We start from the raw sequence: 26,901 nt of genomic DNA, 5'->3' as shown, positions 1-26,901 counted from the left end.
TCCCCAGGCGTGAGACTCACGCATAATGCGTGAGAGTTGGCAGGTATAGGGTTTAGTTGGTATGAATTAATGTTTTGGTGGGAGGGGGAGGGGGAGGGGACATGCTACTCCTGAAATGTTTTGAAACAGTAGGTTTTGTATTTATAACTCTTTGTAGTAGGGGTTGCAACCAAATCAATGTTCCCCCTAGATCTGCCCCTGAGGTAACTTCTGTATCACAGTAAATGTCAGTAACTTACCAAAAGAAACTTGTTTTAAGGACGGTGCCTACTTTTGTTACTGCGCTTACATTCTGTGTATCTTGAGATACTCTGGTTTCCTATGGGTGGTTGCTAGTCTAATACAGGGATGTTTCTGCGCGGTTAAACTATGTGGAGAAAGCGAACTGAGCAAGTCCTCTTGGTATCCAAAAGGAAAATTTGGGGTAACCATGCATTTTTCAGAGATGATAATGCATCAATTTGGAAAAGAAAGCCATACATTGTTTTGTGTTTTACTGTTTTTTTTAGAACAATTGTTGCCTAATATAATTATCTCTAAAAAAAGGTGGTTATCCCAATTTTCTTTTTGGATTTCAGCAGCCCTTGCTGAGATCTGCTTTCACTGCATATTCATAAACCAGAAGCTCTAGAAGAGTCACCCACTCTCTCCCTCCTTTCTTTCCCCCACCCCCACACCTGAGAAAACTGGTATCGCATCAATCATTGCTCCCTTACCAACCTTCTCCCTCCACTGTTTTGTAGATCATACCAGTAAACCCTTCAACACTTCAACCCCTAATGTGAAAGAACAAATTCTTGTATCTTGTCCCCATAGTTCTCTTATAAAAGTTATTAAAATATCAAAAAAATTCTCCTTACGTGATGTGATCATGTCCTTAATTCTCATGACCTCAGGGGTTGAATAAGCATTGATATTACAAGGAGAAATTTGACGCTGATCACTGTCAAAGCTTTAAGGGTTAAATTAACAAGAACTGTCTGTTTTCTATAGAATGTGTTTGTACCACAAAATGGAAGAAGAGTGTTCTGGTACAGCTGTGGGCCTACAGTGTATGATGCCTCACACATGGGTCATGCAAGGTATTGTGCTGCAGTTCCAGAAAATATCCATACTCCTCTTATGGAAGGTTTTTGTTTTATGTCCCCCTCCCCCCAGGGAATTCCAGATTAGGTTCATACTTTCCTTCTAAAATTTTGGCTTTTAAGACCCCCCTCTCCTTAGGAATTTCCGTTGACCTTCCATGGGGTCTGTCTGGATTTTTCCTGGAACTACACATTGTGGATTTGATAACAGTAGATAATTTTGTTTCCATGGTAGTACAGGTTGTTTGTTACCCGGGATAAGGGGATAAGGAAGGTTATGGAAGGAAAAGGAGGCTTAGAAATCCAACTCTACGTATTTTGTTCTCATATTTCAGGTCTTATATTACCTTTGATATTTTACGACGAGTGCTGCAGTCGTATTTTAACTATGATGTGTTTTACGTGATGAACATCACTGACATTGATGATAAGGTGTGTAGTTCTTAACTTGTTTGTGACTGTTGCTAAAAGGTACATGTAAAATTAAATTATATATCAATGAAGTAAGAATCTCTTGATATAGATACTGGAATTATTATTTAAATTTCATGTTATAACTTACATTAATTTTGTCTGTTGGTCATATTTCTTCAATTTTGACAGATTATATTTAGAGCCAGACGAAATCATCTATTAGAGAAGTACGTTGAGGAGAACAATTCTCCAGAGAAAATTATAGAAGATGTAAATACTGCTTTGGAGGTAAATAAACTGAACAATAAAATAATAATTAGAAAATAAATTAGCTACTACCCCCTGGATCAAATGTCAGTCTATATAGTAGGGTTGTCCCCTCGCTGATTTCCTCCTTACCCGAATTTTAGGCCAATTTTTTGTCTTGCTCAAAAGTACCTGAATTATTGCATGTGGTCTTCTGGGTCTTCATTTTAGTTAGAGAATATCGATCTGTGTTTTTATCTGTCGGTTTGTGCTTAGTTTTCGAGAAAAACAAGGCCAAAATATTGAGTTGGTGTGATTTCATGTCGTCCAACTAAAGAAAAGAAAGGAACAAGGTACACGTAAGAAACATTTTAGAGTGAAAAAAAGTAACAGAGCAATGTGCTTTGATTAAATTGAAGGCCTCTTGCAAGCACACAGGCACTTTTAAGCAAAATGGCTAAATTTTGACATATAAGGTTGTTGTGCTCTCAGCCCTTCAATTCTTATAAAAAGGCTGACAAGTAAATGACTGTGTTCCAGTTAACTGAGTATAAAAGAGGGTTGCAGAGAACCATTAAAATAATAATAATATAATAATATATAATTAAGCATTACACTAAGTCTCAATGCTTTACAACTCTATAAAAATGCCAATTACAAATGTGAGAAAAATACATATATATATAAAAGAAACTTCATAGTCACATAGTCAAAGGGAAAGGGGAAAGGGAATAACAGATAATGAGAGTCTCTGAATTTTACTTGACACCATACCATTCATGCAGTTATTACATATTCAATTTGACATTAATGTCAAATTACAAGTTTTGTAATTTTGTGGCAAATTTGTTTATTATGGTAACTATTACTAACTAAAATAAGATTATTGATTATTTGTCATTTATAATTAATAGTTTTTTTAATACTAAATCATTGTTCTTTGTTGATACACCTCTATATCCTTTCTTTCAGCCCTACTCAGCAAAAATGAAGAGTACCACAGATGAGGACAAGAAAAACATGTACCATAGAATTATTGTAAGTTGTACAGTCCAACGTAGGTGAAATTGTTGGAGGTAAATTCTATTCTGTTTATTATCGAAATTAAGCACAGTTACTGTAATGGTTAGTGTAGGATAGATTATTTGGGATTAATTTATTATTAATGTCACTGTTTTTGAGGAACATAATGCAAACGCAATGTGTTCTAACAGAGTGCACAAAATACTAAATAAACAAGACGGCAACTTAAAATGGCTTTATTGAGGGGAACATAATAGTAGGTTAGCCAGTGTGACTTCTGATTTGCATGACAAAAACAACCTCGCCATCAAATACTTCCTTGAACAGTTTGCTTGGACTTTTATCTAGCTAGACAATGTCTGCTGACTAAGGTTGGCTTTATAGCAGCTTGGCTTTTCATATTTGCTTATCGTAAGGTAACATAACATAAAATAACACAATATTTTATGGAAAAGGGAAAGGGAAAATTGTGAGGCTAGCCCTATATAAAACAATTTTGCCAAAGAAACATTATAAAATCTAAAATCTAAAACAATCACAAACATTTAAATCAAAACTATTTACTAACATTCCATAGTGTACATGCATTTTAGTCTGTTTCAAAATAAAGTTTTTGAACCAGCATGTGCAACATCCTTTAAAATTAGATAACTCCTTATGAATGGGGACTTAATATTTTCGGGTAATGCACTTGTTTAATATCATAATATGCGTTAGAAGAGAAACAATTAGCCATAATATTGTGAGCTAAGCTCCAATGAAACTACATGTACTGATTTTGATGACTTTGGACGTTTGACTACACAGTTGCTCTATTGATACCAATGGCTCACTGAGAACAAACAGTTCACGAAACTGCCACACTCCATTATTTTACTGATCTGTCAATAAAATCTAATTTGATTTCATTGCTAGGAAAAGGTAAAATCTTCCAGGTCAAGATTAAAAGATTTACAGACTTCAAACAGTAGTTCTGATGTTGTAAAGTCTGCAACTGAGGTGAGGAAAATCAAAATAAAAAAGAAACAAAATATATATAAATATTCTTATTGTTAACACATTACTGAAAACTGTTTTATTATATTTATTTATAGTTATAATGTTATTGTTGGTTTTACAGGAATTATTGAAGGATGCAAGTGATCCTTTGTCAGCATGGCTAGACTCCCAGGTATGTGTTTTTGAACTAATTAGGGCTTAAGATTTGGAATTCTCTATATCCAGTTCAGTTATATCTACAAAAGTTTTCAAAAACTACTTGTAGCCCGCAATTATGTGGCACCAAGTGCAAACCGTAGAACACTGGGCTGTTTTGTTCAAAATACTTATATGTTTTACATAATAAATTAATATCTCCTTGTGCTAGTTTGGATCAAATGTGACAGACCACAGAATATTTGCGAAGCTCACCCAACACTGGGAGAATGAATTTCATAAGGACATGAAGTCTCTCAATGTAAGTTGCATATTAAACTGTTGCCATCCTTTGTAAACATTTTTAATTAATTTATTTCAATATTTATGCATAAAGTTGACTTAATCAGTAAGTGTTTCTGTTAACTCTATTAAACTCTTAAGTTCAAAACTCAACCAACAGATCGAAGCTCTTTGCGCTGCATTTGATCATCTTAGCAGGTGTTAAAATATGGTAAACATTCAAGTTTAGTTCAACGACTCAAACATCACATTTGTGGATCACGATTGCTGGCTTTGATCCATTTTGTCTTAAAGATGTATTTTTTGTCCAGGGTGTATATCGCCTTGTAAGAACTTTTTGATCCGTTTATTAAAATTTCTGACTGATTGATGGTCTTTCTATCCAGATTCTGCCTGTAGACTGCTTAACTCGGATTACGCAGTATGTTCCTGAAGTTGTCACTTTCATCCAGAGGGTGATCGACAATGGATATGCGTAAGTATTGCCAATGATTACTTTTTGATACCATAAAGGGTTTGAACCCAGGAGTCCCAAAGTAAAGGAATCAACTCTTAGGCTAATAGACAAAGTTGTTACCTCAGAAAGACACTGACCACTGTAAAAATAGTTTTGTTAAATAGACTTTTCATTTAGATATAAATTAGCATTATATAAATATATTCATGAGTTCCTTTTAGTTAGTTTCTCTTTTTTTCCAACTGATTTAATTTTATCTTGTAGCTATTTATAGCCTGCTTAGCTGGTTGTTTTTTGTCAGGTCCGGCAAGAGGTTTTGGGTATTTGGGTTTCTGGGGTCTTTTCTACTCAGGTTTACGGTATTTTCTCATCACAATGCGGGTCCAGTGAGAGGCAGCTGTATTTGCAAGCTACCCAAACTCTAACAGAAGTCTATTGTTATATTTACAGACTGTAAATGTTTCTTTCCATAAATCCTCTTCCCACAGGTACAATTCTAATGGCTCAGTGTATTTTGACACCATCAAGTTTGCGTCAAGTGGTAAACATGCTTATGCCAGATTAGTCCCTGAAGCAGTTGGTGATTTGGAGGCCTTGGCAGAGGGAGAGGGTAATGGCACACACTGCTTATCTATTGATAACATTTAGCTGAAGAAAATAACTTATGTTTGAAAATAATGAGTGATAATTACTTCTCTTTTAAAGTTGCTCAAAGCTTTGAAATCTAACTGTTATGAGAGGTTTGAACATGATCAACCAATTTGTTGTTGTTGAAGCCTCACAGTTCTCGAGGTCAGAACTGTGAGGCTACAGCACCAAACCCAGACCAGACTTTCACCTGCAACTGGGTCTGCCTGTCCCACAATGGCCTCGTCAACCACATTTTGATATGGACCTCCCACTTTATAGACCTTCGTTCATGAACCCAAGCCATCAGTGAGTGAGTGAGTGAGTGAGTGAGTGAGTGAGTAAAGTGAGTGAGTGAGTGAGTGAGTGAGTGAGTGAGTGAGTGAGTGAGTGAGTGAGTGAGTGAGTGAGTGAGTGAGTGAGTGAGTGAGTGAGTGAGTGAGTGAGTGAGTGAGTGACTGAGTAAAGTGAGTGAGTAAGTAAAGTGAGTGAGTGAGTGAGTAAAGTGAGTGAGTGAGTGAGTGAGTGAGTGAGTAAAGTGAGTGAGTGAGTGAGTGAGTGAGTGAGTGAGTAAAGTGAGTGAGTGAGTAAAGTGAGTGAGTGAGTGAGTGAGTAAAGTGAGTGAGTGAGTGAGTGAGTGAGTGAGTGAGTGAGTGAGTGAGTGAGTGAGTGAGTGAGTGAGTGAGTGAGTGAGTGAGTGAGTGAGTGAGTGAGTGAGGGAGGGAGGGAGGGAGGGAGGGAGGGAGGGAGGGAGGGAGGGAGGGAGGGAGGGAGGGAGGGAGGGAGAGAGAGAGAGAGAGAGAGAGAGAGAGAGAGAGAGAGAGAGAGAGAGAGAGAGAGAGAGAGAGAGTGAGTGAGTGAGTGAGTGAGTGAGTGAGTGAGTGAGTGAGTGAGTGAGTGATAATTGTTAGATTAAAGTTGCAATATAATGGATGAACGTCAATTCTCAGTCATGTCTGGTGGAACATAAACATATTTCAAATGTCACTTTTTGTTCCCTTTTAATGGTTTTCCTGAGTTTATGTTACTAGTACTAGTAACATAATTTTCCACTGGGGTGGGAAACTCCAGGGGAGGAGTGGGAACAGCGAATGAAAGCTGTGGGAAATGGGAAACTCTGACCTCCCTAGGATACCTCAGACCAGTTTTTTTGTAGAACATTACACAGTTTAGAGAAACTCAGAAAGGAAGGTTGGAAACCGGGAGAAGTACATCTGGGTGTTGGAGTTCATCCATTTATTTTATTTCTTGAACAGGGGAACTAAGTCAGAATGCAGGAGATAAGAAATCTGAACGAGACTTTGCACTGTGGAAAGCCAGCAAACCAGGAGAGCCTGCGTGGGACTCCCCCTGGGGAAAGGTACATGGATAGAATTTGTAAAACTTAAATGTGCAGTTCCAGAAAAAATCCATACCCGCCCCATGGAAGGTCATCAGAAATTCCTAGGGGGAGGGAGGGGGGGGGGGGGTGATAAAAGTCAAAATTTTAGAAGCAAAGTATGAAGCTAAACTGGAATTTCCTGAGGGATGGGGGTTGCAAAACAAAAAACCTTCCATGGGGGGAGTATGGATATTTTCTGGAACTGCACAATGCACATGTAGAACTTTTGTGAAGATGAACCACAAAACGTATTCCAAAACTTATTACTAGAATCGTCCAATAACGAGTTCCTTTAAGAACAACCTAATTATGTGGCTCTCTCAATTTTAGTGTTACTGAATTCAAAAAGATTTCAGTTTTAACTCTCCAGTCACTCTAGGATTGAGGCTGGTTTTTTCAAAAGTCATGGGGCTCATTTAAATCTCCGTCTGATAACTGCAAGATATTTCATCTGGCCATGTAAACTCAATCAACCACACTCCAGATCTTTAGAGGCTACCTTAGCCCCTCAACAGATCTATACAAGGAGTTAGATCTTGAATCGAACAAGCCAGCATCACCTAATAAAAAAAATATGGGAAACTCTGAACAATTAGATGTAGACCGCAAAAACCACTCTCACTTCAGAACTTTTAAAAAAAATTACACAAGGAGAAGACCTAGGGGAAAAATATGGAAACTTTTGAATGCAGTTCAAAACGTAACCACATAACTTGGCTGTAAAACTTGCATGCAGGTAGGCATAAGAAGAAAAATTGATGGTTTGCATGTGACATCATGGCGGCCATGTTGGTGGACAGGAAAAATGAGATTTTTCTCCTCTGGGAGTTACCTGCCATTTTTATGCAAACTTTGTGAAAAAATTTTCTTTTGATTTGTCCACCAACATGGCGGCAATGCAAACCAACTATACGTCAAGAACTACTGCAAACTAGCAGTTGTAAATAATAAAATTATTACTTTCTCTCTGTGATGCAGGGCCGACCAGGATGGCATGTGGAATGCTCTGTTATGGCAAGGTTTGTCATTGCTTCAGTTTTAAAGTTATTCACTTGAATGACAAGTTGTAGTAATCCATGGTAAGGAATTACCTTGCTTGAGGCAAAGTGTTAACAGCTTTGATTTGTTTCATTTCTGTTTATTTTAGTGCCATTTTGGGCAGCTCTATTGATATTCACACTGGTGGAGTGGATTTAAAATTCCCACATCACGACAATGAACTTGCACAGTCTGAGGTAATTTAGAGGATTCTCCTAAAATAATTTAATCTCTTTATAAGTACCGTACTGTATGCTGTTTTAATTTTTCCCATAACTCTATCCGTTTAGGATTACTAGACATCAACTTAACAGTCAAATCTAGTTTTTCAGCATACATATAGTGACAAATAAAATAATCGTCAAGTCTCACGATGAAGTCACTTATGTTGTAACTCGCGATCTATAACTTAAGTGACTACATCGTTTGAGCAGCATCACTCCAATATTTCCCGAGATATTCTTGATTTTGTGATATATATCATTGTACTGAGACGATTTGTGATATCATCCGTTTCTTAACAAAAACTTGAATATCTCTGGAACGAGAGAAGATATTTCAGAAACGAAAAGCCATCATTCGTTCCTATGAAAGGCCTTTCAAATAAACATAATTTATTGTTCACTTCACAGGCACAAGTTCCCTTAAAGTATCACAGTGCGACGCACCTTACTGTGGCCACCCAACAAACTTTTTTTTACAAGTTAGCCATAAAATACAAAACGAAATTTTTTTTAATAATTCGTTGTTGCGTCACTTGCCTGTTGGACTTTGCAAGGAGGTGTGACCGTTAATCAAATTCGCGTATCCTGATTGGTTAACTTGTAAAAAAAAAAAAAATTGTTGGGTGACCACGGTAAGGCACGTCGCACTGTAATAGCACCAACGGCAAGTATTGGGCACTCAGATCGTTTATTCTGTGAATTTGTTTTTCAGGCTCATTACGGTGTGTGTCAGTGGATTCATTACTTTCTACACGCCGGTCATTTGACGATAGAGGGATGTAAAATGTCCAAGTCATTGAAAAATTTCATCACAATCAAGGTACAGTGTACAGCATTTCTAAGTACGAAGATTCCAACTTTGTATATTAGATTATCGCCCTGTTATTAGATAGGTTTAGAATCGCGTTTACGGCAAACGGGAAACGTGAGATTCGCGTTTGTATTTTCTTGAAAAAATTAGTGCAAAATAATTTTGACATGTGGGTGTGGAAGACTTCTCAAGACGGGTCACTCTAATCGTGCAGTTCCTGAAAAAATCCATACCCACCCCATGGAATTCATCCGAAATTCGTAGGGGGAGGGGTGTCTCAGAAGCCAAAATTTTAGTATTTTTAAAATTTTCTAGGGGAAGGGAGCGGGGGGGGGGGGGGGGTAAAAAACGAAAAAACCTTCCATGGGGGGAGTATGGATATTTTCTGGAATGCGCTTTGTGGATTAACTTTCAATTGCCAGTAAAATGTTTAAATGCTCTCTTTGTCTACTTTTCCAGGAAGCTTTGGAAAGAAACTCTGCCAGACAAATCCGATTTGCTTTTCTGCTTCACGCGTGGAATGCTACACTGGACTACAGTGAAAATGTGCTTCGAGAAGCGGAACAGACTGACAAATTATTTAATGTAAGACAAGATTGTGCTTTTGTGGTACCTCTTTATAAATACTTGCACAGTTTACTTGAAGTTTACCCAAACCAATTAAGCCTTTAACCCCTAATATCAAAGAACAAATTCTCCTATCTTGTCTTAGTCCCTATACTTTTCTTAGTAAAAGTTCTTGGGAGAAGTGATTACATCCTTAATTCTAATGACCTCAGGGGTTGAATAACCATTGATATTACAAGGAGAAATTTGATTCTGACCACTGTTAGGACTTACATGTAAAGGGTTACTGGAATCGCATGTGGTGTGAAAATGAATTAAACACTCGTAGTTTACAAACTGGACCTGGCTTTTTCTTGTGGATGCAAACAAGAACTCAACAAAGAGTGGAGAAATCAAATTGCTACATGAGCGTGAAATAACAAAGGTCCAGATTGTTAGCTACATTGACCCAGACGTGAAAGCGAAAGCTTGCAACTTTTTTTTGCTTCTGTTCATTTCTTTGTATATTTTAATCACGTTTGTTTCTTGGTTATTTGTTAATTCTTCAAGCCGTCCTGTCTTGAATTAGTACGTGTTTGTGCGTTCTATCGTTTGTTCGTTGTCTCCTTCGCTTTTTTTTTTTTTTACTGTCACGTTTTCAGTTATTTTATCGCTTTTGTTTGTTAATTAGCTCGCTGATTTGGTAGTTCGTTCCCTCTTTAGTTCTTGAATTAATTTGTTCCATTTCTCTTCCGATCACTTGGCCAGTGAAGCAAATAATAATAGTAGTAATATTTAATACTAGCAATACAATATGATGAACTGCGCAATCTGGTATCTCTGTGTGGTTTCATGTATGTTGTTAAAAGCTTGTGTTTTTTTTTTTCTTTTCTTCTTTCTCAGGATTTTTTCTTAAATGTAAAAGATATTCTCAGGAAACCCGAAGATACGTCACCCTCGGCACACAATTATCATGAACTAGAAAAAGATCTTCAAGAAAAGTAAGAATCACTCTCCTCTCCCCATTTCTGCCTGAATTTAGCCTCTTTTACATCGCTGCCTAGCAACTGGTTTAACTTCGTTAATTTATTTCTAGGTTCTTGGCTAAAAAGTCAGCAGTCCATGATGCTCTTTGTGGTAAGTTACTCAGTCTTCCTGGTTCTGAAACACCTTGCATTTAGGGACGGTGCCTACTTTTGTTACTGCGCATCTCAAGTTACTCGAGTTTCCTATGGGTGGTGCGTACTAATACAGGGATATTTTTGCGCGATTTAAAACTATACAGAGAAAGCAGAACTAAGCAAGTGCTCTTGGTATCCAAAAAGAAAATTGGGGTTAACCATGCATTTTTCGGAGATAATAAAGCTTCAATTTGAAAAAAAAAACGCCATACATTGCTTTGCATTTTACTGCTTTTTATAATAATTGTTGCTTAAATATCTCAAAAATGCCCCGCTACCCCCAATTTTCTTTGTGGAATCCAGTAGCCCATACTAAGATCTGCTTTACCCGTATAGTCATAAACTGTGCAAAAATACTTCTGTATTAGGGGGAACCGTCCTTAACTACCGTAAAGTGATCTAATACGCGGCACAATACTACATTTTTTAGCAAAATTTGACAGGCAAAAAGCAGAGGTCTTGGGTTCGAATCCCTTTCAAGTCTGAAATTTTTTCAAGCTTTCTTTTCGCAACTACTTTTAAGTTAACAGGGTTTTCATTTGAGGCCGGAGGCCGGACGTTTCGTCCGGTCGTTTGCCATTCCACGTACCGGTACTTTGAGATCAATATTGGCGATTTTTTTTTACTACTGAATTATATATTTTTCTTACTACGGCATCTCATGAACATACTGACTAGAGGATAACAGAATAATGATAAGCCAATGAAAATTCTGTTGTTGCCATTCTCCCTCCCCCTCCCCCTACCAACTGACCATTTTCATTCAGTAATTTACTTTTTACAGAGAATTTTAGTGAGCGCCAGCATTGCCTAGGAAACTGTTTCCTTGGTTCCAGAAACGCTGGAAATGGCGTTTCTGAGTAATCTATTTTAAAAATTTCATGGGGAAGCATGCCCCCAGGCCCCCCTAGGTACAAACGCCTTCGGCGCTCGCGAGGCGCCTTACGGCGCCAAGAAAACATTCACGTCCGGTGCTTTCAAAAGTATGTCCGCTACTTTACAAAACATTTGAAAACCCCTATGAGTTAACTGCGATGACATTTTTTGTCTCTCAGATTCCATCGACACACCCACAGCTTTGCGGCTCATGCAAGAGCTGGTGAAACAAGCCAACATCTACATAAGCAGCAAAAAGGACAAAAAGGAATCGCCAAACCATCAGCTGCTAGAGGGGGTCGCCAAGTATCTCACTCACATGCTTAAGGTTTTCGGAGCTATTGATGAAGAACAAGCTCTAGGATTTCCGGCTGCTGGGAAAAATGCTGCAGCAAACGTAAGATGCCAGTTCTTGGATCCGTTCATTTATCTCGTAGAGCGATGGACACGTTATTTTTTGTTTATAGTCTCCGCGGCAGTGTATTGTTGAGCTGTTGGGTCAAAAGACGAGGTTCATCGTCTTGAGCAAAAGTGATAGATTACAGTTATTATTTTCCGTAGGTCGATTTACACACGGCCAAAAACAAACAAGCAAACGAAACATGAAACAAACACTTGCTACATTAACAGGTGGAAGGCGCGGGAAGTGTCACCCTGGGAAGGTTTACGTTTTGCATGTGATTGCTTGGTAAAATCAATCAATCAATCAATCAATCAATCAATCAATCAATCAATCAATCAATCAATCAATCAATCAATCAATCAATCAATCAATTAATTTTATACAAAATATGGCAAAATACGAATAGAAAAAAAAAGAGTTAAAATACACGCAAGAAAGAACATTGGAGAGGAAGCCTCAGAGAAACCATAAGGTTTATAATATAAGGGTTCCTCGTTACCAGAAATTAAATATTTGCAGTGATTGGTTAAAGTTCGTGGTATGATTTTTTTTAACGATGATATTAACCTACTTGGCAAACAGTCTCAAAATAAGTCAAAGGCAAGTCTTTGAATTGATAACATTTCCTTTGCGCTACAATACAGTTCCGGTCGGAGAACGACGCATGCTCGAGCAGAAACCGCTAAACTACCAAAAAGGGTGCTTCCTGATCCTTTGAATATATGAAAATAATAACGAGCTTCACTAATGCCTCGGATTTTCGCCTGTGTTTTGTCGTTAATTTCCTGGATAGGTTTTCGGAAACTAAACTCAGTGAAAAAACGTGAAAATATTGCCACGATTACTCAAATGAAGGATTGTAACATACCGTATAGTACAGTTCTCATCGCGGGCGTGCTAGGCAACCAAAATTGTTCGCATGCATCAAGTTTCATTCGCCAAGAACACGACGCGAGGGTTCTTGGACGGAGGTTTTTGGAAGAAACACTGGACGCTTTTTTTTGTCAATTGGTAACCACGTAAAACCACCAAAAGAACGTACACGTCCACATTTGCGTTGCTTCGCGAATCGAAGGGAATCAGGGTGCGTGTGTAATTTAATTGTTTTGCGCGTTAAGCAAATAACTTTGTACATAATCCCGGTCATAATGCATTCCGCAATTAAAATGGGGCGTGGCATCCACGAATCCTTGTAGCGTAGTTTGATGTGAGTACTGCTTTACAATCACTATTCACTTCTGCATTCACGAGTTGGCTCACAGGAGCCTTTGATTTCAATTTTGATACCAAATCGCTGTTTTTACCATAGCACGAGGATGTTGCCATGCCGTATGTCCAGTTACTTGCTGATTTTAGAGACGAAATAAGGAACGTTGCTCGCGAAGAGAAAGGTAAACTTGCTTCATTTAAAATCATAAAATTTATGTTCACCGTGTAAGCATGAGCGCAAATGTTTTAAAAAGAGGGCATATGGAGAGTGTTGAAACTGAGGTTTTGCTTTGTTTTACAGTAACCAAAATCTTGCAAGCTTGTGACAAACTGAGGGATGATAATTTACCCGAACTTGGGGTCAAGCTGGAAGATGTAGAAGGTAAATGCAGAGATTTCCTACACTTTCACTCACTCCCTGAGTCTGTTGATGAAACTCTTACCGTTCAAATGAAAGCTATTGCAGAGTTCTTTTTGGTGGTGGTGCTCTTTAATACGCTATACAAGATAATTCTAATTATTAAAAACGTGATCATTGGATAATGCAATTCCTGCATGGGATTTGATTGGCTTAGCGGCCATGGTATATGAGCCAATATCCAACGCGCGCTCATGGAATAATTGTTAACTAACATCTGTGGATGAAATACTTTGAGTGGTATACTCTTCTACACAAAGAAAGTGAGCATTACTTTCCCGTGGTGCTGTTTATTTTGCTTTACATGATCATTCTAACGTCAAAGTCCGTGGACGAACGCTGCAGTCTGACCATTCAAGGAAAAGATTTTAAACTCTACTTTCCTGTGTTGCGAAAGTTCGGTGGCAATATTGGAAGACCCCGTTGCATGCAAGTTCTGTTTCGCTAGCTCCTTCCCAACTTTGTTCGTCGTGTTTCGCGGAAAAACCGCCCGGACACTTATTTCAAATTTCGAATTTATGCGTTGGTTTTCACGATCATTAAACTAGTAGTTTCAATAAACGTGGATTTAATTCGACCTTCTTCTACTTGCTTGTGAACTATTTCTAACTTTCCTTTCACTGCCGTGTAAGTTAGGGTTTGGTGGTTGCCTATTTCAGTTTTCATAACACCAAAGGGGCGCTTGTTCAAGACCGGTTTTGGTCGTTTAATTTAGGAAGTACTTTTATTGAAGTGTTTATTTTCTCTTCACCTCTTGCCTTTTGTTAGGTGGCCATGCTCCTGTGATAAAGTTTGTGGACAAAGAGACATTAATGAAAGAAAAACAACAACAACTAGAGGTATAGAGGGTTTTTTTCAGTTAATGACAGCATACTCGGAAAAAAGAAAATCCTAGTTCTCGCAACAGGACTCAAACCTATAACCCTCCGATTACTAGTTCGGATGCTCTTTCATTGAGCTACAGGAGACTCGTGGGAGCTAAGGCCATTAAACTCCGAGGTTTATGTAGCAAACATCCTGCTCACTGCTAGAATTTGAATGTCGATGGGCGGTATACGTGAAAGAAAATGTCATGTTAGTTTTTGAACCTGGTGAATACATGACATGTATTTTTTCAGTTAGTGACACAGGTATACTCGAACCTATGACCTTCCGATTATTAGTTCGGATGCTACAGGAGACTCGTGATAATACTGCATGGGAGCTAGGTCTTTAAACCAGGTTCAAGTGACAAGCATCCTGTATACTGCTAGGATTTGAATGTCGATGAGTGGTATATGTGAAAGAAATGTGATGTTGTATTTTTTCGATCAGCATGTACTAGTGACGCTTCTCTTACATTTTTATTAGTTTGTCTCGTTAATTCGTTCATGTTTTCGTGTCTCAGGAACAAGAAAAGAAACGGAAACAGAAAGAAGAAGCAAAGAAAAAACTTGAAGCAGAAAAGGTACGCAGCTTCGGCATCCATGTTCGCGATGATAAGCAAATTAACGTTGTGTACTTTCCAGCCAAGCAGCGCATTAAAACGGCATTAATCTTTGGTTTTCTTTGAGTGAGATGCCGAGGAATATCACTTTTCCCCTTTTACTGGTGTCGTATAATCTTATAGAAAACTGTATTTGAGTTACAACTTTAGCCGTGAAAATTTCACACCTCCATTCAAAATTCAGAGGATTTCCCCTACTGCGAGGTGACCTGCAATGGTGGAATAGTCCTAACCAAGTCGTACAATGGAAACCGAGTTTAAACGCCCGTTTGAGACAGACTCAACATGCACTGCACGTGCGGTGAATTTTAACGTGTTATGGTGCGTTCATTGTTGTGTTTTATGTTCTTCTTCTAGGCGGCAAAAGAAGCAAAAGCCAAGATTCCTCCCTGGGAAATGTTCAAACAGGAAACAGACAAATATTCCAAATTCGATGAGCAGGTTTGCTTCATAAAAATATTTGTGTCAAATACATTGTTTTTTTTTTAATTATAGGTAAAAAGTGGACAGTGGCGTTTCAATGCGTCTGTAGCCTGCGTAATTGGGAGAGGGGTGGGAGGGGAGGGGGGGGGGGACGAGAAAAACGGAGAGAACATAGAAAGACTGGGGAGAGGAACTTCCCTCTCCCTCTGTCCAGACCTGTCCCCCTTTTTTCTCCTCCCCTTCCTCCTCCCCCTCCATGATTACGCTTGCTAAGGGGGCTATTGCGCCTATTACGGCTTGTTAGCTAACACGTTTTATCGAGAAACACTTCCCAATTGGACTGGGTATCTTTTCGATGCATAACCTTTTTCGCCTTGCCCCGAAGATGGCTAGCACCACCAGTCGCTTCATTTTACAGAAGCATAGAACCTGTTGTTGTGGTTGATTGGCCTGATGAAGATGTTTGCTCTTTTTTTTTTTAGGGGATTCCCACACATGACCAGACAGGTGAACCACTGAGTGGAAAGTTGATCAAGAAACTGAAAAAGCTGTACCAACAGCAAGAGAAACTCTACAACTCAGTGGCACCTGGGACTAGACAAGCAGCCAATGGATCTGCAGAGCAGTGAAATTTTCATTGAATTAATCTGAATAAATTAATAGAGTTTACTGAAATAAAGTGCAGAAGTTAATGAATTTTTGTACTTAATAGCAGTGGGTTTCATACTTTGATGGAGGACACAATGAACCGTGGCTGTCGCAAGCATTCATTCATGTCCAGTGGGCGAAAAAAATACAGCTGGACTGATACACTTTCTTCTACCGTCCTTCACAATAGGCCATTTCCGAGTTGCTTTGAACCTCACTACGAAAGCGAGGCTAAGTGCAAAACTTTTCATATGAAAATAAGTTTTGTTTGCATATGAATGAAAACTAATTTTCATAACAAAAACTTTGCACTTAGCCTCGTTTTCATAATGAAGTTCAAAGCAACTCGGAAATGGTCTGTTCACGCGCGATCAAATTTGACATCACCCGTCGAGCTCCGCCCCAAGTCTCCAAAACATCCAGCTCGGTTCACTTGACAAGCGCAATATGCACGCACGCATTACTTGCCTACAGTTTGTTTTACAAACGCACATCAAAAGTGACGCGTTGCAGAGAAGCCTTAGGAAATTATTCATCAGCACTTTATCTTGACCCCCTGGCTCGAGAGATTGCGCAAGCAATCTCCGTGCTATTTACATTTATAATTCATTGCAGTTGTTTGTGTAAAGACCTCTGTATCATCATGGGAGCTAGAAAAGTCCAAGGGAATGATGACGACCGATAGCATAAATCGATATAAAACCCTTTATTTACGAGAATTATAATAATAAGCTGATAATTTACAGCTTCAAAATTCTAAAAGACCAATGGCGCTTAAGCATAATAGGAGTTGTATTTAAAATACATTTTGTTGTTGTTTCTCTCTTGAATAAACTGTCATGAAAGGATTAATACTGGTCACCAAATGCTACTGAAGTTTTTTCCGAGTTGTTACGAAGTCAGCGAAAGAACCTTAGAATCCACAAGTAGGAATCCGAGAACTCCTTCCTAACTTAAAGATTATTTATATTACCTGGCAATTTTGTAGGCGCTCAAAGGTCCTAATGACTAAGGTCCCTAGCAGTGTTTCAACACTTACTTATTCTGAGGCATCGCGTTATATTTTGAAATCATAGCTAAATCATAGGCCCCTTAGCACGTGCACAGAATCTTGTCAGCTCTCGTTCTTTCCCCCCATACCTCCCTGCAATACATTAAAGGGGGCAGTGTCATCATTTTTGGTTTATCTTTGAATTAATAGCAAAAAAAAAAAATTATCACCGGAAACGTTAAAATAACGGTCCAGTTTTGTTAATAATTACCTTACTAATGCACAGAAAGTAGCATTATCTGTGGCTGCGGATGGCTAGGATGAAAATGGATTGCAACTTCAAAAAATAGCCAATTTTTTCAAGTTCTTCTTGTGTATTTTAGAGTTGTTGCTAAAAACTGACTATAGTTGGTTCTTCCTTGGAGAAATCCGTCTATATTTTCTTTCTGGTGTTCTAAGAGCAATTTCATGTTAGCAATAAGGTTTTTCATCCGATACTTTAGCAGTTTTGACCAAAACACAGCAAAATCGTCGTGCGTGACAGTGCCCCTTTAAACAAAAATGGCCGACGCTAAATTGACGAACGAGGAAACTATTGCTCATTGGGCACCAAGGAATCTGAAAAACGACCTCAGTGTCCGGGGACCTAGTCTGAAGAGGACCATAGCCTCTCTAGCTGCACTGAAGCTGCGCTAATTTATCGAAAGAAACGAAGTGTAAGAAGCTTTTAGCTTAGTGGCATTCGATGGAGTGCCGGAGGGTTATATAATAAGGTAAAAAATTAAGTTAAGAACTAATGAAACTGATAGTTAGAAAGATCGTTTGAGTAATGGTGATCGAACAAAATTTATTGTTAAAGTTATTAAACAGTGAGCAATCTCTAATAATTTTCTCTTAAAGCAACGTTATTAACTTTGCTGACAGTTAAAATGGAAGCTCAAAAATGTCTTCCCTTTAGAATTTTAATGCAAGCTTATCTGAGAGAAGGGAAGGAAAGAGAGGATGGGGAAGAGAAGGGAAGAGAAAGGAAGGAAAAGAAAGGGTAGGGAAGAGAGGAGAAAAGAAGAGAAAAGAAGAGAAGAGAAGGGAAGGGAAGAGAGCAGAAGGGAAGGGAAAGGAAGAGAAAGGAGGGGAAGGGAAGAGAAGAGAACAGAAAAGAAGGGAAGGGAAGAAAAGGGAAGAGAAGGGAAGGGAAGGGAAGGGAAGGGAAGAAAAGGGAAGAGAAGGGAAGAGAAGGAAAGGGAAGGGAAGGGAAGAAAAGGGAAGAGAAGAGAAGAGAAGGGAAGGGAAGGGAAGAAAAGGGAAGAGAAGGGAAGAGAAGGAAAGGAAAGAGAAGAGAAAAGAAGGGAAGAGAAGGGAAGGGAAGAGAGGAGAAGAGAAGAGAAGGGAAGAGAAGAGAAGAGAAGGGAAGGAAAGAGAAGGGAAGAGAAGAGAAGAGAAGGGAAGAGAAGGGAAGAGAAGAGAAGGGAAGAGAAGGGAAGAGAAGAGAAGAGAAGGGAAGGAAAGAGAAGGGAAGAGAAGAGAAGAGAAGGGAAGAGAAGGGAAGGGAAGGGAAGGGAAGAGAAGGGAAGAGAAGAGAAGGGAAGGGAAGAGAAGGGAAGGGAAGAGAAGGGAAGAGAAGAGAAGGGAAGAGAAGGGAAGGGAAGAGAAGGGAAGAGAAGGGAAGGGAAGAGAAGAGAAGAGAAGGGAAGGGAAGAGAAGAGAAGGGAAGGGAAGGGAAGGGAAGGGAAGAGAAGAGAAGAGAAGAGAAGGGAAGGGAAGAGAAGGGAAGGGAAGGGAAGAGAAGGGAAGAGAAGGGAAGGGAAGGGAAGAGAAGGGAAGAGAAGGGAAGGGAAGAGAAGGGAAGAGAAGAGAAGGGAAGAGAAGAGAAGAGAAGGGAAGGGAAGAGAAGGGAAGGGAAGGGAAGAGAAGAGAAGGGAAGGGAAGAGAAGAGAAGAGAAGGGAAGGGAAGGGAAGGGAAGGGAAGAGAAGGGAAGAGAAGAGAAGGGAAGAGAAGGGAAGGGAAGAGAAGGGAAGAGAAGAGAAGGGAAGAGAAGAGAAGAGAAGGGAAGGGAAGGGAAGAGAAGGGAAGAGAAGAGAAGAGAAGGGAAGGGAAGAGAAGGGAAGGGAAGGGAAGGGAAGGGAAGAGAAGAGAAGGGAAGGGAAGGGAAGAGAAGAGAAGGGAAGGGAAGGGAAGGGAAAGGAAGAGAAGGGAAGAGAAGAGAAGGGAAGAGAAGGGAAGAGAAGAGAAGAGAAGGGAAGGGAAGGGAAGAGAAGAGAAGAGAAGGGAAGGGAAGGGAAGGGAAGAGAAGAGAAGGGAAGGGAAGAGAAGAGAAGAGAAGAGAAGGGAAGGGAAGAGAAGGGAAGAGAAGAGAAGAGAAGAGAAGGGAAGGGAAGAGAAGAGAAGAGAAGGGAAGGGAAGGGAAGGGAAGAGAAGAGAAGAGAAGAGAAGAGAAGGGAAGGGAAGAGAAGGGAAGGGAAGGGAAGAGAAGGGAAGAGAAGGGAAGGGAAGAGAAGAGAAGAGAAGGGAAGGGAAGAGAAGAGAAGGGAAGGGAAGGGAAGGGAAGAGAAGAGAAGAGAAGAGAAGGGAAGGGAAGAGAAGGGAAGGGAAGGGAAGAGAAGGGAAGAGAAGGGAAGGGAAGAGAAGGGAAGAGAAGAGAAGGGAAGAGAAGAGAAGAGAAGAGAAGGGAAGGGAAGAGAAGGGAAGGGAAGGGAAGAGAAGAGAAGGGAAGGGAAGAGAAGAGAAGAGAAGGGAAGGGAAGGGAAGGGAAGAGAAGAGAAGAGAAGAGAAGGGAAGGGAAGAGAAGGGAAGGGAAGAGAAGGGAAGGGAAGGGAAGATAAAAGAAAGATAAAATAATAACAAAACCTGATATTTTTATCGAGCATAATTGAAAAAAAAAATAACAGGAAACGGATGTCGAGATGACAATATATAATTGATTCCAAAATAAACACAAGTCTGGGGAGTAATCAAGTAGCAACCTCAAGTAAACAAACGCTAGCAAAAAGGGCGTTGATCAGGAATTAAAAACTCGCGGTGCATTGCCCCGTGTGTCGTTAATGAACGCTTTTGAGACTATTCATCGCTTGTTTACAACTCCATTCATGCGTGATAGAATAACAATATTCCAAAGGGTGCGCGTCGTGACCTAGCGGTCGCGTCAAGCATATGCTAATCACATTTTTAAAGTCATTCGCTAAGCTCGCTGCGACATCTCCCAAAAAAAGCAGCGTCGCGACAGGATACGTAGTTTAGGAAAGGATTTTGGAAAAGTAATAATCAAATATGGGATCTTGCATGAGTCTGATTTGCCAGTGTCATTGCTGTCGTTGCTGCGAGTGCGGTCCTTGTTGCTACTGTTGTCGTTGTTGTAAGCGTTGGTTTGGCGACTGGTGGATGTGCAGTGACTGCTGCGATGAGTTTTTGGACGAAGAATACTCCCCCGTGAATCCGAAGAAGTCGGAGAAAGCAGCGCCGCCGGACGACGGGGAAGGCATGTATAAATATCCGAACGGAGACGTATACGTCGGCGAGTGGAGGAGAGGCAAAAGACATGGTTATGGTGAACTCGTGAAGAAGGACGGATCGCAGTGAGTGTACCAACATTAATTTAATAATCTGCACTTTAAGCACTCCAAAATTTCCATGTTTTAATAAAAAATTCTGAAAAATTCCGATTACAAATTATCGGGAAAAATGATTGATAGCAGAAGCAAGGTACGGCTTATTCAAAAAACTTTCAAATATTTCAGGTTTTCATCCATTGACAGAAAATCAGAGCCATAATATACATGACCTTTACAATTAAATAAAATGACGCCGCGATTACTTTAAAAAATAACCAAACTTTTTAAACGAGAAAATCTTTATTAAAAAAAAAACAAGCCAAAAGCCTTTCACGAGGAAATTTCCCATACCGCTAATTAATCTGCACAATAACTTGTCGGACATGCAGCAACAAGTTTTCATCCGGCGGTGCACATGAGAAGCGAACAGTTAGTCAAATATAACATTACAAAATCTTTATTGATAAGTTTTGTCACGCGAAGCTTTCGTGAACCGAAAATATTAAAAAGTATTTAGCAAAGAATTATTTCCCTTGTTGGTAAGATATTTTTCATTTATTGTAATATCCGCTATTATTGAGAACTGAAAACTGCAGGGGCTGTCTGCTTGGGCCTTACTCAACTATATTGTTGATGAAGACAGTCCAAATAGGTTTCGGAGGATTAAGAAAATCTAGAAACCAGAATATTTTACTTTCTATCAGGCGTATTAATTGAGAAGCTTCGATCAATTGTTTTACTGCATTTTTAACAAGGGTCCGAATCGTCTTGCTTTCAGCTGTTGAACATTCAAAGTTTCCAATATCTTAAATTACATTTTTGTAGATCATTTGTCATCGTCGAAGTTTGTTTGGAAAGCATACTTACTTATATGAAATAAGTTGAATTTCAGATACTATACTTGTTGTGTATTTTTATAAAAGTATTTCAGTGACTGTTTGTGCGAGCGGGCCTTTAAAAGTTGTTTTGGGGCTTAATATCGCCGTAGGGGTTCCTTGGTCATCAACTTGCCGTTTTAATTACCTCTGAAATAGTTTACAAGCTTTCTTTCTCAAACCCTCCACTGCAACAGTTTCCTTGCAAATAAAATATACTTAGCTTTATATGTAGCTTGTCAGAAATTGAGAAAAATAATGATGGTGGAGTAAAAAGTTGGTTGTATATATAGACTAGCAGCAGACCGGTTCATCAATGCGAGTTTCTTTAACGGACAATTGTCGTCCTTAACAACCATTTAGGCCACTTTATTACAGCAAACCCAGTTTCTCGATCCCTGACAACAGGAGTTTATTAAAATCAGAGATGTAGAGTGAAAAAAATCAAGCAACTGGACTTTGGAGAAAAAATACTTTTTTCTAAAATATTCATATTTACAATACAAAAGAACATCAGCAGTTCAATATTTTAACTTCGTATATTAAGCAAGACAGATCTTTTGTCTTCCACGAAAACCATTGAATACGCCACGTCACGCTTGGCTTACGATTGGGCTTTTTAGCTTTTGAAGAAATATTTCAACCATTTGCTTAAGGTCGATCGTGAAAAACAAATAAACATAAAAGAAACGAGATAGCTTCGTAAATATACATGGTATTATCGGAGTGTTATCTAGACTTCCAGAGAGTTCCCCTCAATGAAAGATTGAAACAACGTTCCTTATACTGCCTCATGAAATCAGTACTGAAATTTATCTTCTGTTGTTTTACATGTATAATATATATCAGGAAAAATGAGGTTATCGGATCGACTTTAGAGAATAACATTTGACCGAAATCACTGGAAATTGCAGAAATAAAAGTTCTAGAAAAAGACATGAATGCAAAATAGTTGACAAATAGTTTATGTAAGAAGACTCGACGTCTCTATAAAAGAACTCGCTATTCAAACACGAGAAGGTGTGTTTCATCAGATATCAAAACACGGAGACGGTAGGTTGAAAAAACGAGGCGCAGCCGATTTTTTTTTTTAACGACTTCGAGGTGTTTGGATTTCTGACGAAACACACTTTCAAGTGTTTGATATGGCTTCTCAAATGATCAATAATTCTTCGAGAAATTCAAGGCTAAAGTTGGCAAAATTTTATGGTAATTAGGATCACATATCCAAACCACGGTCACGGTAGTGATTTTCTTTGTTTTCTCTTGATGAATTATAAATGAGTTTGAGAAGTAAAATGCAAAAATTCTATCATTCAAAAAAGTTGTCGTAGCTGTGAAATCAATGTCACATATTTCAAGAATGCGCGAAAAGAAAAAACACAAACAAACGAAAACTTGCACAAAAACCCTAGAATTAGTGAACTGACTTCGCTCGTTAACGAAAGAATGAAGGCATGTTTCTGGCTAAATCTAAACTCGTAAAAAGGTCCATCTCAAAAGCTGTTCTTTCTTCATTTGTTATTTTGTTGATAATTAGATTATCATGGACATCAACCCTCGGGGAAATTTTGACAGTTTTAGTACATTTGAAACGTGTTGCTTTATCTCAGAAAACCAATACATTTCTGGCATATTTAATATTTTTCAAAGCGATATTTTGCGAGAGAGTTCCAAAGTGAACTCAAGCAACATTAATATTGATGGCAACAACTACTTCCTCTCTGTATATACAGAGCCATCGGCCGCTTTATGACAGCAGTTATGCTGGGCATAATTTTACACTTTTCATATTTCAACAGCTTTGTTAACTCCATTGGCAATGCTGTATGTATGTAAGGAGAGAGCAAAAGGTGTCAAATTCTTGAATCCTCCCATACCGACTAAGTAATCTGGGATCATCTCTAAATACTTGATATTTTAATGTCGGCAAGAAAACAGATTTTTTGCCCGCATCAAATCAATTATATAATTCTAAACATAACTTAGGCACATAGATTTCTGAATGATGTGCGGCAGCTCTAACAAGGCGCCAGGGAATAATTATGTCACATTGGCTTGTTTCTTTTTTTTTCTGTCGAGTAAAGGAAACTCTTGTAAATTTTCGCAGAAAACTCTGAGCTCGAAGCCGAGCTGTTGAAAACGTTGTTTGACATCTGATCTATTCCGCTATATGTCACGGTCTAAGATGTTTTCGAGCAGAACACTCTGATCTGATCCCTGGGGACAAGAGAATTTTTCGGACATGCATATCATATCATCACGGAGCTGCTACTAAGCTGCCCTAACTACTTGAATTACACATTTTTTAAACAACATCATATCTAAAACCAAAATCTCAAAAGATACGATCTTCTTAATAGAGTATTGGTTTGCTTGTCCCCGGTATTTAGCTACGGTTAAATCTGTGATTTCACTCCCACATTTTCTTTTGTTCATTTCTCTTCTACCCCTCCCATGTGATTTCTCAGTTCTCACACTAAGTTTCCTCCCTACCCCTCCCCTGCTAGGGTGGTGGGATTCTTCTACGATGACGATTACGTTGGAGAAAAACCAGACGAGAGACTGAAGAGAAGTCCGGTGACGTCACGACCATTCAGCAAGAGCCAATCAAGTCAACACGATGACTCGTAAGTAACCGCTTGGATTTGTTTCCATGTTATTCAGACGTTTCGCGAACATACCCTTTCATGTATAAAATGTTGGAGATACGGTTGTTTTTTAACAAACTCAAACCAAAACACTGAAGTGCGGCTGCGTATGGAAGCAAATATTAATTATTAATTTTGTTGAGAAAATAGGCCATTCCCGAGTTGCTATGAATCATCATTGTTTTTGTTATGAAAATAAGTGTTCTTTCATATGCAAACAAAACTATGTAACATTCATATGAAAAGCTTTGCACTAAGCCTCGCTTTGATAATGAGGTTCCAAGCAATTCGGAAATGCCTATTTGATGTTGCAGAAAACGAAAGTCGTTTATGACTTCTACTGGAACAAAGTCTTAACAAATTGGGGAAAATTTAGTGTCAAGAAATATCGCTCATTGCCCTTTCAAGGTAGCTTGTCTGGGGAGGTCAATGTCTCTGTAATCGTTATGTAGAGACATGTGTTGTGTTGTTTTTTTCGAATAAAGCTTTGCCTTGGCTTTGACACTAGAACCCCAAATTCGACCCAATGCGACCTAACAATCGCAACAGACTCAACCAATCAAAAGCAAACTTTGCAACCTACTCTAAACGAGGAAAAACATGAAGCCAAAGGCGGAAAAACTTGTGACCAACCAGGAAGTGCCAAGCGCGGGAAAAATTGCAGCTAACCACTTCGTGCCAAGCGTGGGAAAACTTGCTGCTAACCAGCTAGTGCCAAGCGCGGGAAAACTTGCAGTTAACCAGCTTTTCCCAAGCGCGGGAAAACTTTTGACCAACCAGCTAGCGCCAAGCGCGGGAAAACTTACAGCTAACCAGCTTGTGCCAAGCGCAGGAAAACTTGCAGCCAACCAGTGTCAAGCGCGGGAAAACGTACGGAAGCCACGGTGGTTATACTTTTTTTCTTCATTGGTTAGAAACACGCACCTTTTGACTGGTTTGGGCATGTTGCATGGCATTTTCTTCATAAAATGTACATCAAATTAAAAAAATGAGGCATTCAATTAAGACAATAACATTGGCCTTTATTTTCACTAGGGATACAAGAAAAGAGGATCAAGCAGCAATTGAATTGGCGTGGAAAGAGGAAAAGCAACACATTAAATCAGAGGGAAACGGAGGTCAATCGTACTCCACCATTGAAAATGGCCAGGATTAACAATGTCTTTGTCACTTAGTAGCATAGTCCCTCAAGCCCTCCGTAGTTTACTAATTTCTGGTTTTTGGAAACTGAAAGTTTCCGGTTTTCAGAAGTGGTGGTGCCTTAAAGGGGAGTCGAGGGACTGATAAGTCATTTTGATATTTAGTTTAGGAGCCGAAAATACATACATAGTTTGTAAGAAGCATACAAGTTCAAGGGGTGTAAATGGATTTAAAACTCACTTTTTCTCCGTCATGCCGCAATCCAGTGTTCGTCGCATCCCTTTGCGTTGCTTGACGCAGAATAACAATTGCAAAACAGACAGAGAATTGGAAAACAAAGATCCTGAATTGTTAAGTATCCCTCCGTCTTAGGCTCCTAGCGGTTAAGGCAAAGAGATGATTCAATTCAAGTCAAGTTGAACGCAAGCTCTGGGGCGTAAGGGATCATTCTTAACAAGAGACTATGAGGTAAGAGAGCGAATCCCTGTGCCCCATGATAATTATTTTCAATCTTTTTTTAGTTCGCGCCAAGCTATTTTGGGAAATTATAATCCGCCATTGAGTTTAAAATTAAATGACGTCACTCTAACTGACCAATAAGATGTCGACATTAAAATAGCAACGCAAACAAAAATAGATTGAAAAAAATTTTCATAGGAAGAGGGGCATGTATGGGGGATTCGCTCTCTTACCTCATAGTCTCTTGTCCTTAACAATGGTATGCACAGCGTTAGCATACTGATCAGCAGAGTTGCTAGGCAACTGATGATTGACGCACCGAGAGCGAACTATTGCACCTGGTAGTCTATAAACAGGCAAAGTTCGGGTGATTCTCTATATTCTAAGTCTGTTGTTATGTTCTATCGTTTTGTCGTTTTTTGGCAACATTATCTTATTCTCGCTTTACTGTTTGTTTTTTGACGTTAGTTTAGGACTTAGAATATAGCCTTGACTCCTAAACTACCAAATAATCAATTCCAAGTTTTATCACTATCTTTAGAGTGATTTTACTTAAGTCTTCTCATAGACAAAAAAAAAAATAAAAGAATGAAAAAAAAAATTACAGCGTAATTTAAGCTGAATCGAGCCATAATTTATTTCATTGGTCGAGTGAGGGATCTATTGTGTGATAATTGTAATGTGACAAAGTTGTTAATCTTTATAATGCTAGTAAAATTATGGATTTAAATTTTGTATTAAGAATTTAGAAAATTTCTAAAATTTAGCTTGGCTATTTAAAGACTCCCTAGGGATACGGGAAGCAAAACTTAAATAATGTTTTCTAGAAAGTTGCCTTTCTAGAGAAGTCTTGAAAACTGTAAATGTACCCGCTTAAAAGTCTAGTTTTGTGGTTCGTTGACGTTGCTGTATATCAAAGAATTTTAATGATGAAATAAAGTTCATATGAACTGAACAATTCGCGTGGCAGACATTTGTTGTTTCCTGTATACAGAATGTTCGTAAATATTTGTGTTTAGCCCGAGTCTGACGTTCGTGCTATCGCGAGGAAAATTTCTTCTGAATTTTCGACTCAAAAACGACGTTCACCAAGCCAATTGAAATGCATATAAGAGAATTTTTAATTTGAAACCTGTTTAGAAGACGATAAGTTTTACAAACTGGGTTTATATGGCAAACGATAGGGATTCTCAGTTCCTTCCTACTGCTACATAAGAAGCATTATTCTAGTCGTAAAACATATCACAAGTCAAACACGAGCCAGTTATTCAGAAAAAAGAATATTTTGCAGCGAGAACGGCCGTAA

At 38.9% G+C, this 26,901-nt stretch overlaps 2 protein-coding genes and 1 long non-coding RNA gene across 3 annotated transcripts in view; 2 read left to right on the top strand and 1 right to left on the bottom strand.

The window, feature by feature from the left end:
• Positions 1 to 52, bottom strand: part of LOC146479865 (uncharacterized) — a 21,334-nt gene extending 21,282 nt beyond the window's left edge. Inside the window, exon 1 of the long non-coding RNA XR_014864910.1 lies at positions 1 to 52. This exon is cut by the window's left edge and continues 388 nt beyond it. This is a non-coding gene — a long non-coding RNA (uncharacterized LOC146479865).
• The window catches only part of LOC146479864 (cysteine--tRNA ligase, cytoplasmic-like), a 17,091-nt gene extending 1,114 nt beyond the window's left edge, over positions 1 to 15,977 (top strand). Inside the window, exons 2-24 of the mRNA XM_085110676.1 lie at positions 994 to 1,082; positions 1,421 to 1,517; positions 1,689 to 1,787; positions 2,718 to 2,783; positions 3,684 to 3,767; positions 3,889 to 3,939; positions 4,135 to 4,224; positions 4,592 to 4,680; positions 5,151 to 5,272; positions 6,546 to 6,649; positions 7,649 to 7,689; positions 7,818 to 7,905; positions 8,645 to 8,752; positions 9,203 to 9,328; positions 10,193 to 10,290; positions 10,386 to 10,426; positions 11,526 to 11,743; positions 13,059 to 13,140; positions 13,260 to 13,340; positions 14,145 to 14,215; positions 14,764 to 14,823; positions 15,220 to 15,303; positions 15,768 to 15,977. Of these exons, the coding sequence (XP_084966802.1) occupies positions 994 to 1,082; positions 1,421 to 1,517; positions 1,689 to 1,787; positions 2,718 to 2,783; positions 3,684 to 3,767; positions 3,889 to 3,939; positions 4,135 to 4,224; positions 4,592 to 4,680; positions 5,151 to 5,272; positions 6,546 to 6,649; positions 7,649 to 7,689; positions 7,818 to 7,905; positions 8,645 to 8,752; positions 9,203 to 9,328; positions 10,193 to 10,290; positions 10,386 to 10,426; positions 11,526 to 11,743; positions 13,059 to 13,140; positions 13,260 to 13,340; positions 14,145 to 14,215; positions 14,764 to 14,823; positions 15,220 to 15,303; positions 15,768 to 15,914 (2,136 nt within the window). The 3' untranslated portion in view covers positions 15,915 to 15,977. The remainder of the gene's footprint in view (positions 1 to 993; positions 1,083 to 1,420; positions 1,518 to 1,688; positions 1,788 to 2,717; positions 2,784 to 3,683; positions 3,768 to 3,888; positions 3,940 to 4,134; positions 4,225 to 4,591; positions 4,681 to 5,150; positions 5,273 to 6,545; positions 6,650 to 7,648; positions 7,690 to 7,817; positions 7,906 to 8,644; positions 8,753 to 9,202; positions 9,329 to 10,192; positions 10,291 to 10,385; positions 10,427 to 11,525; positions 11,744 to 13,058; positions 13,141 to 13,259; positions 13,341 to 14,144; positions 14,216 to 14,763; positions 14,824 to 15,219; positions 15,304 to 15,767) is intronic.
• Positions 15,978 to 20,063: 4,086 nt separating this feature from the next.
• LOC146479863 (uncharacterized) lies at positions 20,064 to 26,553 on the top strand. Its single transcript, XM_085110664.1, has 3 exons — positions 20,064 to 20,494; positions 23,856 to 23,975; positions 25,032 to 26,553. Exons 1-3 carry the CDS (start codon positions 20,190 to 20,192, stop codon positions 25,150 to 25,152), a joined length of 546 nt encoding a protein of 181 aa, XP_084966790.1. The 5' UTR covers positions 20,064 to 20,189; the 3' UTR covers positions 25,153 to 26,553.
• The last annotated feature ends 348 nt before the right edge of the window (positions 26,554 to 26,901 follow it).

The sequence above is a fragment of the Pavona decussata genome, unplaced genomic scaffold (assembly GCF_977016875.1).
Source record: "Pavona decussata unplaced genomic scaffold, jaPavDecu1.1 SCAFFOLD_58, whole genome shotgun sequence".
NCBI lineage: Eukaryota > Metazoa > Cnidaria > Anthozoa > Scleractinia > Agariciidae > Pavona > Pavona decussata.
This window is presented reverse-complemented; position numbering and strand designations above follow the sequence as displayed.